We start from the raw sequence: 18158 nt of genomic DNA, 5'->3' as shown, positions 1-18158 counted from the left end.
TTTTGAATGTTTTGTGTATTCTTTTATAATTTTAAGATTGTATCCCTGATGTTTCTGTGACAGATACAAAATATAGGATTCATTAAACTTCTGTTTAATTGTTTCTTTCTGCTGTATTTATTCCATTAAACCTAATAATGAGTTTAACCCTCTCATGCATAAGGGCTTCATATGAGGACACATATATTTTCACTCATAATAATTATTCATTTATAATTTAGTGTACTGTATGCATGTAGGCCTCATCTGGGGAGACTGAAGTGTTTTTAGAAACCACACCAGATGGCAGGAGTTTCAACAGGAATGCCAAGAGAGTTACTGGAATACCAATTTCTCTGCAGTGCATGTTGATATAGAAGTCACTCCATAGAAGTCTGTTGAAGTCCATAGAAGAATGTTGATATCAAGGAGGAAGTGAAAAGCTGCTGTTTAGTTGATTTGAATTTGGTGATTTTACGAGTCTTCTGGAAAGGTTAGTATGGTTTTATGTATTGTTATACCTTGTAGATGAAGTATGAATATTTAATTTGTTCATGTTTATTACCATATTCATAAAACGAACTTGAAAACAACCTGTCCTCGCACAAGGACAATATGTTTATAAGGTAATCTATGCGGCAAATAGTTTGAGGTTAGAAAGTTCTTGTACAATATTTTTATGATTTTATTTATTTTATTTTTGCAAACATAAATGAATAGTAAGTGTGTTAATTGGCATTGTCATCTCTTTTACAGATGGATAACCAAAAGCCAGGTCCATCCATCAGACATAAAAAAAGGCCTATTACCACAAGAGACTTACTGAAGAGGAGATTGAAAAACTGTTGGCGAAATCTGAAGATGGTTTGGAGCTGAGTGATTCTGATTATGACCCTACATACCAGCAGCCACAAAATGATCCTACAGAAAGTGACAGGTCAAGTGAAGACAGTGATGTTCAGTGTTCTTCCTCTGTGGGTCAGACTCACAACGTTCAAAGTCCAGCTAGTGTGCAAAATACAACTGTTATTGGCCATATACCATTGCAGAGACAACCAGTGTAGTTTAGTGAGAGAGAGATAATCCCTTTGCTAGTACTGAACCACAGTTTAGAGGAAAATGCCAAGTGAATATTCATGGAGAGAGCACTGTAGATTATTTTTCACAGCTGTTTCCAGATGAATTGATGAATGAAATTGTGAAACAAACTAATCTGTATGCAATGCATGCCATAAAGGCAAAGATAATTTAGCACTTACAAGGTAAATTTTGACTGAACTCAAAATTTACCTTGGAATTATATTTGTCATGACATACAATAAATACCCATGTGTAAGGCAGTATTGGTCTTCTGAACATGGACTATGCAATTGAATGTTATAGCTGATACTATGTCGGTGAACAGATGGGAGGACATAAGGCGATATTTGCATTTTGTTGATTCAGACACAATACCTACCAACAATAAAAAGAAAGAAATACGTATAAGACCAGTGCTGCAAAAGTTTCATGAAACATTCCATGCTGCTGTCAGCCCAGAAGAATTTCAGAGTGTAGATGAGATGATGATTCCGTTCAAGGGACGTTCACAACTCAAACAATACTTACCTAAGAAACCAAAAAAATGGGGTTTCAGAATATGGGTGAGGGCAGACATTTCAGGCTATGTATATTGTTTTGATCTTTATGTAGGTGCAGATCCTGGAAGACAAAATTCAGACTCTTTCAGTTCAAGTGAAAATGTAATACTTAGGCTTTGTCACGATCTTGCTGGTAAGAACTTCAAGGTATACACAGACAACTTCTTCACGAGCATCCCCCTAATTAAGAAACTAAAGGAAGATGATATTTAGTATATGGGTACATGCAGAAGAAATCAACTTCAAGGTGCTGACAAGAAACTGAAAAATGAAAAGGATTTGCAGAAGATGGGATGAGGAAATATGTCAGTTACCACGTCCTCTGATGGCATTACTGTCACTAGATGGGTTGATAACTCAATAATACATGTGGTATCTAGCTACTTAGGAAAGGAGCCTGTCAGTGTATGTTAGAGGTTCAGCCGGAAAGAAAAAAAAAGTATGTTGAAATTCCACTACCTTGCAGCATAGCTGTTTATAACAAACATATGGGTGGAGTGGACCTTATGGACTCCCTTGTGGCTTTGTATTGAAATGATACCAGGAACAAATGATGGTATATGAGAATTTTTTACCATATGTTGAACGTACTTGTATGTAATGCACGGATCATTTGGAAATGGGAAGAAAAAGAAAAATTGGATTTGTTGGAATTCAAATCAAGAGTGGCAACTGCTTTGATATTTCAAGGTTTAGCTCAGCTAGGTACAAAGAAACAAGGACACCCTTCAAGTCAGACACCACCAGCACTAAAGATATGCAAAACTCATTTTGTGCCACGTGAGAAATGTTTTGACGGCAGTGGACACTTCCCAAAGAAGGCAACAGGTGCTAATGCCAATCGTTGCAGAGATGTACACTGCAAGAGTAAAACAAGATACATCTGTGGTAGATATGAGGTTCCAATCTGTCTGGAATGTTTTCAGTCTCTCCATACAAAATGAGGCAAGAGAATAAGACTGTTCTTGATTTACATAGCTCTACTGCAAATTCTAATTGTTCTACTTTTTTGTATGTACTAAGTAATCCAAATTTTAATCATTCATGCAGTGTTTCAGCAAAATATAAATTGTTTATAATCTGTTTTATTATATTTGTAATGTCTTTCAATGAAAATAAAATCCTTAGTCTAAGTCATTTCCATAGAAATATGTCTGTAGTCTGTAGGTGTTTAGTGCATGATGTCCTCAGATGAGGACATCATTTTTTACATATACAGGACACAAATTTAGCAAAATTAATGAATTCATTAATACTGTAAGGTTAAATGGTACCGTATCACGCCATTATAATTTTTTATAAATGAATATAAAAATTCATGCATGAGTGGGTTAAATCAGCATATAAGGCTAAATACTTGAATGTTACTTATCTTGAGCAACTTAGCAGTATCAGCAAATAACTGAATATCAACCAATCTGTTCCTAATATCGTTAATATACAAGTTACTGTATTTTTCCGTGTATAAGAGGCCCCATGTATAAGATGAACCCTACTTTTTTTGAACCCAAAATTAAGAAATCAATATTTTAAACATAGAACAGAACACATTTGATATTTTTTTAAATATTCAAAGTATATTTAGTAATTAGATAATATTTTTAAGATACATACTAAGAAATTATGCATCATTCTCAGTTTCGGGCATATCATTTTCTTCATTGTTTTTTATTTTGGACATTTTTATGGGCTAGTGCTCAAAATATTGTTAATGCATTAACTTACCCTGCCAACGAGTTGCAGATATATGTGAATGCTTTCAGAGTTCTGATTTGGTTTATTCAGAATCAGCTGTTTATGACATCAGTCAACAAAGTTAACGAAGGCTAGTGATTGGCAGAAGCCTGTTCGCGGAGACAAGGTACCGGCAGTTTTGCCTGCAAATATGGGTCTCTCAACCAGTTACCCCCCCCCCCCTGTGTATAAGACGATCCCCAATTTTTGCTTTAAAAATTTTAGAAAAAAGTATCGTCTTATACATGGAAAAATACGGTAAGTATAAAATACAAAATCTTGTGTGTACCACTAGTCACCTTCCTTCTCTTAGACTCAGCGCTTCCATACGTCATTTTCTTATACATGTCTGTTAGTCCTTTATCCATGTCCAAAGTTTTACATATCCATTTTATTGTTTGCATATATGGGGAATCATGTTAGATGACTTGGCAAGATCTAGAATTATCATGGTATGTTCATTCCCCTTCTCTAACTCTGCATTCATTATTATAAAACATAAAGCAACACCTATCTTTAACAAAACCACACTGTTGTCTAGAGAGGATCCCGATGCTGTTTATCCACCTTTTGATGCAGTTACTAATTACACTGGGCAACACAATTTGCCTCTAAAATGAAAATAGTGATTCTTTACTAATTTCGATGTGCTGAAATACGAAAATGACAATAAAATCTGTTGATTGGCTCCTGTTTAGGAGAGACTGCATTGCATACATAGGTACAATTTGGCAATGTTGTATTTCAGTCTCCAGGTTGCAACATATTGCATTAGCCAGTCATACACTCCCCCAGGAGCTATTGCATCATTGGCTGATGCAATGCAGTTGAGTCATGACATCACTGTTGTAAGCTGATGCAATCATTACTATAAAATGAAGTCTCATAGGGTGAGCAAGTGTTTGTACATCTTCATGGGCTACACTTCCATTTACTCCTGCATCATAAGTACTACACAATTAAACCCTGCAGTTTAAATCCAGCAGTAGTGATGCCTCATACTTGTGTTAATAATGCAAATAACTTTTGTTACATTTGCAGGGCAGTGATGTTTGCAAGCCAGAAAGAGGCCATCATTCCATTAGTGAAACAGGCATGTCAGCTTTATTTTGGATGTAAGATCACTGGCCAAGACAAGGCCTGGGTCCCATACATATGTTGCAGTATGTTTGCTAGAAATCTTCCAAAGTGGCTGAAAGGCAGTAAAGTGTCAATGCCAATTGCTGTTCCTATGGTTTGGAGGGGCCAAGGCGATCATGCAAATGACTGCTACTTCTGCATGGTACAACTGTTTCAGGAGGCATCATGAGGAAAAAGAGGTGGCTAATAATGTACCTGAATATACCATCTGCTCTCTCTGACCAGTTCTGCACTGTGAAAGACTTCTTGTTCCTGAAACTCAAAAAGAATTTTCTATCGATTCAGAGAATGATGAGGATGGAGGCAAATGGATGTCAGGTTCTCCTGCGCCTTCAGTGTCTAATGATGATCCATATGTTGGCCACGGTGCATTATTTGCAGCAAACATTCTAACATAAGAAAAACTGAATGATCTTTTTTGTGATCTGGAGCTGTCAGAGGCCAAAGCAGAGTTACTGCGATCAAGACTTCTATAATGGAATCCTCTCAAGGAAAATTTCCGAGTGACTTCATTTCACACTCATTGCGAGTAGTTTGTGCCTTACTTCTGAAAGGAAGATGACCTTGTGTTCTGCTACAATGTAGATTGCTTGATGAATGCCCTTTGAATCAAACATGATCCACACGAATGCAGACTATTCGTTGACTCATCGAAATTGATTTCGATGAATCTATGAATGTGGTTGGACTGTCTTCAATGCAGAAAATATTATTATTATTAGGTAACACCTCCAGGGAGTCCGATGACTCATCGAGGGAGGGCACTCTACAACTCTGTCTCCACTGCTCAATCCACCAACTACCATCATCATCATCTACACCAGTGCCATCTACCGCCCATCATCATCACTAGTATTTTCACAGATAATCACAAACATCTATGCCCATGGCAGGATAGATGGCTGGCATCTCTGTGGTGACTTGAAGGTCTGTTGATGGGCCTGCAGCTGGATTATATGAAGTACTGCTGTTTTTTGTGTGAATGGGACAGCCAAGCAAAGACTTTGCACTGTGTGAAGAGAGACTGGCCTGCAAGGAAATCTCTGAAGGTTGGAGAGAAGAATGTGCAACACCCAGCACTAGCAGAAACACACAATTTTCCTATATGAGTTGCAATACAAGTGTAGGAAAATATGACTTAAAAATACTTTGTTTGCTTACACTTGGATAATGGATTAAACCAAGTATGTAATTTTTTTGTATCTTTAGTTTATAGTATAAGCAAGTGGAAAAACTTTCAACAACTATTATTAATACATAGTATTTTAATAATAAGGTGTGACACCTTTTGGCTACTCATACAGGAAAATATGACTTCTGCATTACTTCAACTTTGGTATCACTTCTGGGTCTGGCTCCCACTGATGAGACCTCAGCAAAGGTTGAAACCAGTCTGGGTAGTGACCCTTTCCATAATGCATAGCATTATACATGTCTGCAAGGATATGGGATATTGAGCATTATGTGATACTGAGGCATTAGTTTCTATATACGAGTTACCCCAGTGCTGAAAATATTTCGGGTACAAACATTGTTCTTACACTTATACCAAGTTTATAATTTCTTGGTATCTTTATTTTAAACTCATCACTATGGGAGGTGATGAGTTTTCAGACATCTGGACAGTACCCTCGCTGTCCTCCTCATGCTGACATTGATTTTAAATCTCTTATTCACACTGCCTCTAGGTTATTCATACCAACCACCACTATTGTCTTGAGATGCTAAATAAGTTGAAAGAGCAAAATTGGAATATAATTTAACTATCATAATCTAATTTAATTAAATATAATATAATTAACAAATTAATTATTTGTCCTTCAGCAATATGGACTAGAAAATGCAGTTGATGGAGTCTTGTGTAAATATTTGTGAACACTATTATAAACAGTATTATGAACATCATTGTGAGCTGAACAGTATATTGCTATGAGAGGTGACCACATTCATTATTGAGGCACTTTGACAATCTCATTGTGATATCTTGTTTTTGACTATTGCTTGACCAATTTTAAAAATAAGTCAAAGACATTATGTGATTTAAACTTCATATTCTTTTAATATTCTAATGCTCCTTTTTTTCTGGGGGGGGGGGAATTCTTCCCTCCTTCAAATTCAATATTCAGTCGGAATTCAATGCTTGTGGCAGCACAAACAGAGGTTTGAGGCTAACCCAGAAAAAACAAGCCTGTACCATCACGCCACCACTCTCGAATTTCATAGTTGGGGTTACACAATCTGGTAACAGATCTTAACTGGGCATCCGTCACACCCATCCACATGCTCAGTAGAGGGTGTAGCATGATTTGCTTCTCCATAACACAGTTTTCTGTATTTCCACTTCCCACTGTACACGCTTTTTGCACTACTGAGGACAACACTGCATGTTGGTTCATGTAATGTGGGGCTTACATATTGCAGTCTTGCCATGGACACCATGTTGTGAGCCTTGATTCAATGTTTTTGTGCAGATTCATATTCCAGTCGATGCTTGGAACTCCTCCTTCAATGTGTCAGCCAATGAATTGCAGTTTATACATATTATTTTTCACAGAATCCTATGAAGTTGTGTTCGGTGAGTGTGGTGGGTCGACCATTGTGGGTTACACTTGCAGTTGACTCCCTGCAGTTCTATCTCAGCATGGTATTGCTGATTGTGACCTGGGATGTTCCAATTTGTCAGCAATTTTCCAAACAGATAGGCCTGCAACATAACATCCTATCACAATGCCTCTTTCAAACTCCGTCAGTTCCTTCCTCTCAGCAATTTCACCCGGGCAAAGTTGCACTGACTTGGTGAGTATCATATTCCTCCGGTTTATACCGGCTACAAACACTTGACTCATTACATGGCATGATGTACCTTGCCCATGAGGTCTGTTGACATTATTAGCTAATGATTTCATGAACAATTCTAAAAAAAAAGACTTAAAACTTATAATAAATTTAGTTTAATCCTTTATCCAAGTGTGAGCAAACAAAGTTTGTGCCTGAAAATATCTTCAGGACTGGGGTAAGGTAGTACAACACAGCCCTGTGTTGTACTACCTTACCCCAGTCCTGAAGATATTTTCAGGTGCAAACTTTGTTTGCTCACACTTGGATAAAGGATTTAAACTAAATTTATTATAGTCTATCTAACCAAGTGAAAAACTTTCAACTTAAAATTTAAGTTTTCTTCTTAAATTTATTTGTCAATATAAATTTTAAATATTATTCTAAAAGAACCAGTGTGTACATCAGTCAAAAGTTGCAGTAAATGATTTTATTGTATTTATTTTTTTTTTATTTTTTTTTTTGAAAAATATAAATATTTGCCAAGTAGGCAAAACTGGATTTTGCACCAAGAAAGCACAGTTTGTGAAAGCAAAATATCTGGAATTGTCTTAATTTTTGCCCTGAGGTTTCATGTTATTGCACCTTTAAAAGATTTCTGAGAAACAAGACCTAAGAAAGAATTCCAGAACATTTTTTAGATTGTAGCTGAAATGAACATTATTGACCTTCCAAGATTAAGTTTTTTTTAAAACTTTTCTTCAAAATAGTGATGTAAAGTATCTTTCTCTGTAATATAAGAGAAAAATGAGAGAGAGAGAGAGAGTTATTAAAACTTGTATTTATAATATATTTTTATAAAATCTCCCCCCCCCCCTCTCTCTCACTACCAGACCCAGCCCTTTTGGTTTCCAGTAAGTGCCAAAGTTGTGCCTGATTATCACAACATAGTTACTAGACCAATGGATTTGCAGACAATGCGAGAGAAACTGCACCAGCGTAAATATCAAAGCCGTGAAGAATTTTTGCAAGATATTAATCAGATTGTTGAAAACAGTACTTTATACAATGGTATGTATTTGCATATTTTTTTGTTGTCATATTTTAAAAATATTCTAAAATTGTTATATAGCACCTTATGAAGATTATACTATAAGGAAACATAGGAGAGCAAATAAGGGAAAATTAGCTTAAATATTGATTTATAATTAGTTTGTAATTTGTGTTTGTTGAATACTTTTTTAAAGTTTGTCAACAGTTCCTCTAATATAAGGAACTAGTGTTTTGATCTAGTGATCTAATTACTTTCTGTTAGTTTGCATAGTATTAACTGTGATGCTTAATAATCTTTTTATTTTTTCAGATTATATCAATTATTAATAAAATTTCATCATCAAATTCCTGATATGTATCCTCAGGGAGTGTACAGGATATTATTATTATTACAGCAATGCAATCTACTGCCCACTACCACTAGTATTTTCACAGACAATCACAAACATATTATGATAGTACTACATGAAAAAGTTACAGCCTTAGTAACTTTGATTAACAATTTTCCTCCAAATTAATCTGTTATCTCATTAGTCTACAATATTATCAGATCTTATATTTCTATCATTTCTTACTGTATCAGTCCACCTACAACACCTTGGTCATCCTCTGGGTCTTCCTGCCAGCCTGGCAAAGAACACTTGTTTTGCTAACCTTTCTTCTCCCTGGAGGGGATAATGATAAATATAGAAACAGTGACAATGCCTTGATTCTTTATACTAATGCTAGTAGTATCCAGAATAAAGGAGTTGAATTGATAGCATCAATTATATCTTTGGCAGGCTGATAGCATCAGCTCCAAAGATTATTGGGATATCTGAGGCATGGTTGATGGAAGATGAGGTACTGATAGGAATAAAAGTAGCAGAGTATTTACAGGTATCCCTCAATTAATGCAGTTAATTAATCCCTCGATGTTACCACATATATCAAAATCGCGTTAATCAAATCTAATAATCAATGGCAAAAATTACAATTCGTCCATGATCGATTACTGTATTAATAATTTGTTTTATATGGTACTCTTTTAGGAAAGATAAAAAATGAATGCAAAGTAAATGTTTAATAAATACTTGTACCTACATTATTTACTGCAATTTTTTTATCAAAAGAAGTTATCAAGAGTCGTTTGAACAGTTTTAGTTTTTTTCTTCTCGACATAAATTCTACAATAACAAGCAAAATGACTCTCCAGACCTCAGCAAACAAGCAATAAAACATAAAGAAAAACACTGCAAATATAATACATGGTGGTACAAATTAAGTGGATATTGAATCCAATATTATTTCATAGCTGAATATAGAAACTACAAGATTTCCATGCCGAATATTTAGAAACTAAAAGTTTCTGCAGATGCAAGCATAAGCAACCTTATGGGCAACTCGTAGTAAAGGTGGAGTAAGCTCCAGATCACTTTCCTTAGCATTTTCCATAATGTAAAACACATCACCTAGAGGACATGCAGATAAATAAGCCTTTGGCTCTCTATTTCAGTAATACATGATGGTTTATTTATTTTCAGTTACAATCTAGAAATTATTGAACAAAGAATAAAAAACAGCAACAACTAAACCATACTATACTGACATCGGAGGTCGTAGTATCTCTCAGATACAATTTACTGTCAAATATCATAAACCTTTACATAACATGTGTTAAACCAAACTGACAGCAAAAAAACAATGTGGAATATCACGCATAACATATGAATGCACAGCTACTCATGATCGCCAAGCTATACACTGAATTGTGTAAGAATATTTATATTAAACATTTTGCATGTATCTGTCAGATCAGCTGCGAGCTCCGCAGGGTTAAAGCACATTAATCAAAACTCTTGCCACGTATATCAAGGGATTGCTGCAATTAATTTTGCCGCGTTAATCAAATCCCATGTTAAGCAAGGGATACCTGTATTTATTTGGAATAGGCTGCTTTGTTCATATATATATATATATATATATATATATATATATATATATATATATATATATATATATATATATATATATAAATAAGGATACTAGTAGTTTCTTTTTTCATATGTTTTCTTTAATAGCTGTATGTAATTTTGGTTTATTCCATATTTCTTTATTGTCACTAGAATTGCTTGCTCTTGTTTTCAACTGAATCAAATGCTTTCTTATAGTCTGTAACACCTAAGTACAATGGTAAGATGTATTCTTTACATTTTTCTCTTAGTTGATTCAATGTCTGCAGATGTTCAATTGTGCTAAACCCCTTTCTGAATCCAGCTTGCTCATTAGGCTGAGCTTCATCCAATGATCTCTGGAGAGTGTTTGTTGTTATTTTTATAAACAATTTGTGTACTTGTGATAGCAAACTTATAGATCTGTAATTTTCTTCTTTTTTTTTCTTTCTTCTTTTTTTTTGAACAAGAGTATCATGATAGCATTGTTAGCTTTGGTATATCTTTTTGGGCATTTATTAAATATATATTTTTAGTTCTTCTGTTAATATTTTTCCTGCTGCTTTCATCATTCCTAATATAATTCCGTCTTCTCCTTGCGTTTTATTATTTTTCATATCCTTCAGTGCTTGTTTTATTTCAAAATGTTGTATTTATGAAATACTTCTTCCTGTTCTTCTGGCTTCCCATGTAATAGTATTTTCAACAGTGCTTGTGGTGTTATACAATTCTGAAAAATACTCTCTAGCTCTTTCTACTACTCTTTTTTTATCTTTGATATCTCATCCATTTTCATCTTTTCTTATTATTATTCCTTTTTTTTTCTTATTGTGAGATTGTTTTTATAATACTTTCATATTTTTTTGTTGTTGTCTATTGTTTCTGTGTCATTTTATTTTCTCTTTTCTTTTTACTTTATGTTTTTTCTGATTTTTTTTTATTTCTGTATGTTCTACTGTATTTCTTTTTCCTTCTCCAATTAGTTGTCTTCTTTTCTCCAGAAAATGTATTGTTTTCTCTGAGATGTGTTTATTTTTAACCTTTTTATCCTTTTCAATCTTATGTGTACTTTCTATAAAGATTACATTACGACTTCGTGTATATTATCCATTTGTTAATTTTACTTTTCAGTTATGTTATTTCTTTGATTGTATAATTTTTTTTTTTTTTTTTTTGGCTACTAATGTGTCATTATTTAGCTTTACATATTTTGTTTTATTCTGTTTCCTCTTGTAATTTTTTTTCTTCTATTGTTATTTTCTCTAACTATTGTCTGATCACTTCCTATGCTTATTTGATTGATGACAGAAACATCTTTAAATATTCTTATATGAGATGATAAAATATAATCTATTTCACTTTTTATTTGTCCATTTTTAGTTGGGTCTTTTCTTGTAAAATATGTTCATAGCATTCAGCTGGTTCCTCACCATGAAGTTTAACATCATATTTCCTCTTTCATTTCACTCTCCTATTCCCTCTTTTACTAGTCACTTTTCAAGTTCATTTTTATTTTTTTTCCTGGTCATGCATTAAAATCTCCCATCACTATTGTGTAAGCTGTAGGATCCTGCTATATTGTATTGGAAACTGTGTCATAGAATTCTTAACTTCTTCACCTTCGTTGCTGCTGGTTGGTGCATATATTTGTACTATTTAATGGTTTTCTGTTATGGTGTTATAATTATGATATATGCAATCCCATCTGATATTCCTGCATATTTAGCAATCTTGTTTGCTATATTTTTGTTTATAAGGAAACCTACTCTTCCCTACATTTGGCTTCTACATTCTCCATTTGGCTTTGAAATAATTCTGGAGTTATTATTATTATTATTATTATTATTACGGGTATCTCCATGGAGTCAGTAGACTCATCGCGGGAGACCCAAACTAGCAAAACAATATCTGTCATATCTCTTCTTGAATTCATTTACAGACGAAGAGCTCACAACTAAGTCAGGCAATGAATTCCACTCATTCACCACCCTCCAGGCAAAAAACCTTGTTCTGACACCTTTGTTAACCACACTCTTCTTTAATTTCCAGAGATGACCTCTTGTTCTTCCATCACTATCACACAGCTGAAACATTTCCCCTGCATCAATCCTATAAAAAGCTTTTAGTAATTTGAATGTTTCTATCATATCCCCTCTTCTTCGCCTATCAACCAATCTCTGCAATCCACAAGCTCTCAATCTATCAATGTAGGGAGCATTTTTTATATCACTCACCAACTTGGTCACTCTTCTCTGAACCCTCTCCACAGCCTCCTCATCTCCAAGGAATCCAGGTGACCAGACCTGAGCACAGTAATCCAAATGTGGAAGTATCAATGCTTTATAAAGGGGAATAATAACCTCTTTATCTCTGGATGTCAGTGTGTTCCTCAACAACTAAGTAATCCTATGTGCAATCTTGGACACCTTAGCAATGTGTCCTCTGAACTTCATCTCCCTATCTACCAATACCCCTAAGTCCCTAGCCTCATCAATCTCTTGGAGTACCTCTCCATCGATGTAGTACACAGCTGGTAATCTTTTAATCCCAAAATGCATGACTTTACACTTTTCCACATTGAACTGACATCCATTTTCTTTTGCCCATTTTACCAGCTTATTTAAATCCTCCTGCAAACTTTCAACATCAGCTTGATTTTTTATTGCACTACACAACTTTGCATCATCAGCAAACAACTGAATATCTCCCTTTAAGCCGTTTCCTATATCATTTATATACAAATTAAACAACATTGGCCCAAGCACAGAGCCCTGAGGCACACCACTGGTCACCTGCCTCATTCTGGACTCGGCTCCTCCATACACCACCTTATGGTATCTCTCCCTGAGCCATTCTCCTATCCATATCACCAATTTAATATCCATTCCCATCTGCTCCAATTTGCGTAACAGTGTTCTATGGGGTATCCTGTCAAAAGCCTTAGCAAAATCCAGAAGTACCACTGTGTAGCCAGTTCCTTTGTCCAACTCAGATGTTATTCTATTATGAATAGTTAATAGACTGCTAAGGCAGGATCTACTTTTAACAAAACCATGTTGGCCTCTATAGAGTATCATATCCTGATCCACCCATTCTTGAATTTTGTCTTTAACCAACTTTTCCAATACTTTTACCACTACTCCTGAGATGATGATTGGTCTGTAATTCAATACTTAATATCCTCTTGATTTATATTATTCTTCATTGCCAAATTGAAGCTTTTTGGCTCGTTATTTTAGTAACTACTCTTCCCTGTTTAACAGCATCTGGTCCTTACCAGTAAAGCACATTTCCTGATTTTAGTGAATTTGGATGAGAAGATTGCATAATCAGAAGATTATGCAAACTTTTGATTTTCTTTTCACTTCACTTTAGTCCTATTATATCCCATTTCATTTTGTTTATTTCATATTCCATTTCCTCTACCTTTTCATCATCTGGTAATGCTGTTACGTTGTATATCTGTGTATACACAGATATACCTCATCTGTAGCTCAGTGGAAGTGCTGTTTTCACTCCTCAGCGCTAAACTGCCCGAAGAAAGAGCATCACGAGTTTGATTCTAGTCACCAAATAGAGGAACTTTGCCGGCCTGGCTGGCTGAGTGGTCAGCATATCCGCTCTCCAGCCAAAAGGCTGTGGGTTCGAATCCCACCATTGTCATGAATGTTTGTGATTGTCTGTGAAAATACTAGTGGTGGTGGGTGGTAGATGGCGTTGGTGTAGTTGTGGTTCGTTGTAGTTGGTGGAGACAGAGAGAGAGTTGTAGAGTAGATGCCCTCCCTTGATGAGTCTTTGGACTCCCTGGATGTGTCATGTAATAATAATAATATATGGCAGTCATGAAATTTGTTTTCTTGTATTTGCTTTTATCATTTTGCTTCAGAGTAGCATGTCCAATCCAGTAGCTCAGTTTCTCTGCTGAATTAGGTTCTCTGGGGATTGTAAGGCCCAAAATGCCAGATACTGTGGGCTCATTCTTCTATGTATTCATGGTATTAATGGAGGGGCGGGGATCTTTTCTCCCACAATGACAAATCAGCTTGTGAGAGGATTGGCAGTAGCCCATCTAACTAGAGCTGTGGAATGCTATCACTCTTGCTTTCTACAAGATAAGTTACTTGGCTCTTTTCCTACCCAGCCCACACCGATCCACCTCAGAATATATCTGAGTGACCAAGTAAGCTCTATAGGCAGCTGTCCCCCCCCCCAAGGGGTAGCAGACACTGTTGGAAAGCTACTCCTCCAGAGTACCATCGTGCCCATTCAAAATCCTCTTAGTCTGGTTCCTCAGTATCGACCTGTCTGGCTTGAGGGCCCTGCTGGTAGAATACACTACCACCAGCATAACCCAATACATCCTTGAAACACACATGCACCTTCACCACATCAAGGTGAGGATTCCAGCAAAGGGCAATGATCAACTAAAAAAAAAAAATCCCACATCATGATAGACAATTAAATTTTCAATTAAGTAAAGTAGTGATTGTGAGCAGTTTAGACACTAAACAGAAATCCTATTAAAATTAATTTATTCAATATTTTAGAGAATTCAGGAGAGAAAGGGAGTATAAATGAGGAAACAGAACAAGAGGTAGCAAGGCTATGGAAGTGACAGGGAGAGAAGTCAATATTTTATGAAATAGTTATTCAAAATGAAAAATGAAATGAGGAATATGCAGAGTGATATGAGACATTTATGGAAAAAATAAAAGTGTGCAAATAACTAGAATGTAAGAAAAACAAGTAAAAGAGGTGACAAGTGATTCAAGAATAGCAGTATATGGAGATTACATTGTTAGAGGATTGGTTAATGAGAGAGAGAGAGAGAGAGTCCATAAGGTCTGCTATCCAGGAGGCAGAATAAGAAAGATAATTCATTATTTGGACATGAGGAGGAAATGTACAAGAGAATTAGTGGTGGTTGTGAGGACAAGTGGACATAAGGAGAATGTAAGGGTAAACATTAGGAGGTTATTCAGTGAAAGATAACAGTATAGTGGATAAGGTTGTTAGTGTGTTGCTGATGTATAACAATGAGAAGTTGAGAACAGAGAACTAGAATCACAAATGGTATGCTAACGGAGCTGTGTGTGGAGAAGGGAGTACAGTTTGTGGATGTATGGCATATATTTCAGGGAAGAATGGAATTATACAGATATGATGGATTGCATTTGAATGGCTTTGGAGTGAGTGCACTGGAGAAACTGTTATTAGATGGAATTGCAATGTGTGATACAAGCAAGAGATCAGAAGTAAGAGGTGAAGTGATAAATGGAGTGTGGTATTGAGGAGACAGAAATGCTTGGCAGTGGAAACAATAGTAGTGTGAAAGATGAAAAGAGAGAGAGAGAGAGAATGGGAATGCAAGAGGAATAGCAAAATGGGGAGAGCCTGGATAGACAGGGAGACATGGCATAGGGAGAGTGTATGTTGGAAGCAATAGTGAAAGTATGTATGGGGATGATCAGCACAGAAATAGAATAGATTGGGATGTTGACACAGCAGATATATGTGATAAGTGATGATAAAAGTGATTGGGCAAAGGCAGGTGTGGTGGGGAAATCACAACCAATTTGTTAGGACTGGTTAAAGACCTAAAAAAATATGTGTTTGTTTACAGATGCCAGAAGTATCAGAAATAAGGCAGATGAAATAGTTTCACTGATTGAGTTTATTTGCCTCAAAATTGTTGGAATAAGTGAAACATGGTTGAATGAAGATGATATCCTAACAGGAATAGAAATGGAAGGTACAATGTTTTTCAGGAGGATAGAAAGGACAAGAAGGAAGGGGGAGTGCTGCTGATGATAGCAGAGAAATTATGTAGACATAAAAGAGGGAAATTGTGGCAGTGGTTATGACGCAGTGTGATATGAGGTAAAGGTTGACAGGAAGACATATTTAGTTAGATGTTGCTCTAGGCCAGGGAGTGTGGAGGGTGGTGATGAAGAAATGTATAATCATCTTGGGTTAGTGAACAAAAGATGGATGATTATTATGGGTGATTTTAATTATGGCGGTATAGATTGAAATGAAGATATAGCATTTGGGAATAAGGAAAATAAAGTCCTTGATAGACAAATATCTCAGGCAACATGTAAAACAGAGCAAACGAGGTTTGAGAGTTTTAGATCTGATCCATTTCATCAGAGGATGTAGTTGTGAGTGGGGTTTTTGCACTTTTTTTTCCAGTTGGCGAGAGTGATTATAAAGTGATCACCTGGGTTGTGCCTAGCCATATGCAGACTTCTGTGAGGAAAGAATATATGTGGAAGTATAAGACTTGTGATTATGACAAGCTTAGGAGACAGCTTGGAGCCAAAATATGGAATGAGGAATTGAGTGGTAAGGAAATATATGCTGTTTAGGAACTGGCAAAGAAATACCTAACAGCATTTCTAATAAATGTATTCTGAAGGTGAAAAAGGCTGAATAAGGTACATGTAAAATGGATGAATAAGGGGATTAAGCATAAAATCTGGAAGAAGAAAGCACTTTTAGGCTGTACAAAATGAATAATGGTCATAATCAGTTACATGAAGAGTAGAAAGAATAAACCAGGAGAGTGACTCGGTAAGGGCAACAAAAGTGGTATATGAACAGAAATTAGCAAATCAGCAAAGAAAAAGAGTTTTTTTTTTTTTTTTTTTTTTTTTTTTTAGATATGTGGCAAGTAGAAGGACGAATGATTATGGTAAGATAATATTAATGGATGAAAATGGTAGAATGATACAGAAGAACTGCTACAGAAGACATTGTTGAGATATTTGGTGATCAATTTATATTCCACCCTGATAAGGAATTCCATCCTTATCAAGGTGGAATCCTGAGAAACTCAAGTGTAGAGGACATTGGAGAGGATGACTTAATTGTGAGTGAGCAAAAGGTATTTGAGGAAATAAATAACCTTGATGTCAATAAGATGATAGGATTTGGATTTGATGATGGGGTGCAGCCTCCCGAAGGAGGAAAAGCCACTAGTGGTTTGCCAGAGGGATCTGTATTGGGACTATTGTTGTTGTTCAGTTTGCATATTAATGATACTGGGAGGCTGTCTCAAGGAATTGGCAGTAGCATTGACATGCCTGTTGAATAAGAGTCTTACAACAGCACAGGTTTCAAGGGAGTGGAAAGAAGATAAAATGTTTCTGACTGCATAAAGGTAGTGATAAGGCTGTGGCTACAAATTATAGGCCAAACTCTAGAAATGAAGTTGTGGTGAAGGTATAGAGAGATTAGTGAGAAGTAGGATACAGAAATGGGTTGATAACAGCCATATTCTCTGTGGTTATCAGCATGGATTTGTTAAAGGAGATCATGTTTTACTAACTTATGTACTATAACAAAGTGACAAATGTCTTGAACAAGGAAAATGCATATACAGTGGTATATTTACTTAGATGCTTATACTTAATGGTAAGCTTTTCATAGACTTATTAAAGCTGTTAAATAAATTTAAACAGATGGGATATGATAACAGACTAGTAAGTTAGATCAGTAACTGATTGTCAGATATATGTCAGAAAGTTGTATATGGGAGTGCAGCATCCTGGAGGAAAGTCAGTAGTGGTGTGCCACAGGGATCTGTGTTGTGACCATTGTTGTTCAGTTTGTATATTAATGATGTTGGAATGGGTTTAACTGGCTATATGCAGCTGTTTGCAGATGATGCAAAATTGGGGAGAGCAATGCAGAGACAAGCACATGTTATGGACAAAAGGACTTGCATAGATGTATATTAAAGCTGACCCAAACTGAATAATGAATTCAGCAATAGGAACTGATTGGATATCAGCACATGTGCTAAAAAAGTGTTCAGCTGAACTGGCTATTCCTTTGACCAGACTCTTTAATATGAGTTTCAGAACAGGGACGATTCCACAGGAATGGAAGGGGAATATAT

The 18158-nt window shown here is 35.7% G+C and overlaps 1 protein-coding gene across 1 annotated transcript in view; it reads left to right on the top strand.

The window, feature by feature from the left end:
• LOC150107422 (transcription initiation factor TFIID subunit 1-like) overlaps positions 1-18158 on the top strand; it is a 960372-nt gene that overhangs the window by 861404 nt on the left and 80810 nt on the right. Inside the window, exon 35 of the mRNA XM_090391850.1 lies at positions 8162-8339. Coding sequence (XP_090247976.1) covers positions 8162-8339 — 178 coding nt within the window. The remainder of the gene's footprint in view (positions 1-8161; positions 8340-18158) is intronic.

Source organism: Typopeltis vanoorti, chromosome 4, assembly GCF_054136105.1.
Source record: "Typopeltis vanoorti isolate ZY-2024b chromosome 4, IOZ_Tvanoo_1.0, whole genome shotgun sequence".
NCBI classification, from domain to species: domain Eukaryota; kingdom Metazoa; phylum Arthropoda; class Arachnida; order Uropygi; family Thelyphonidae; genus Typopeltis; species Typopeltis vanoorti.
The sequence above is the reverse complement of the archived record's forward strand: the minus strand, read 5'-3'. Positions and strand labels throughout refer to the sequence as shown.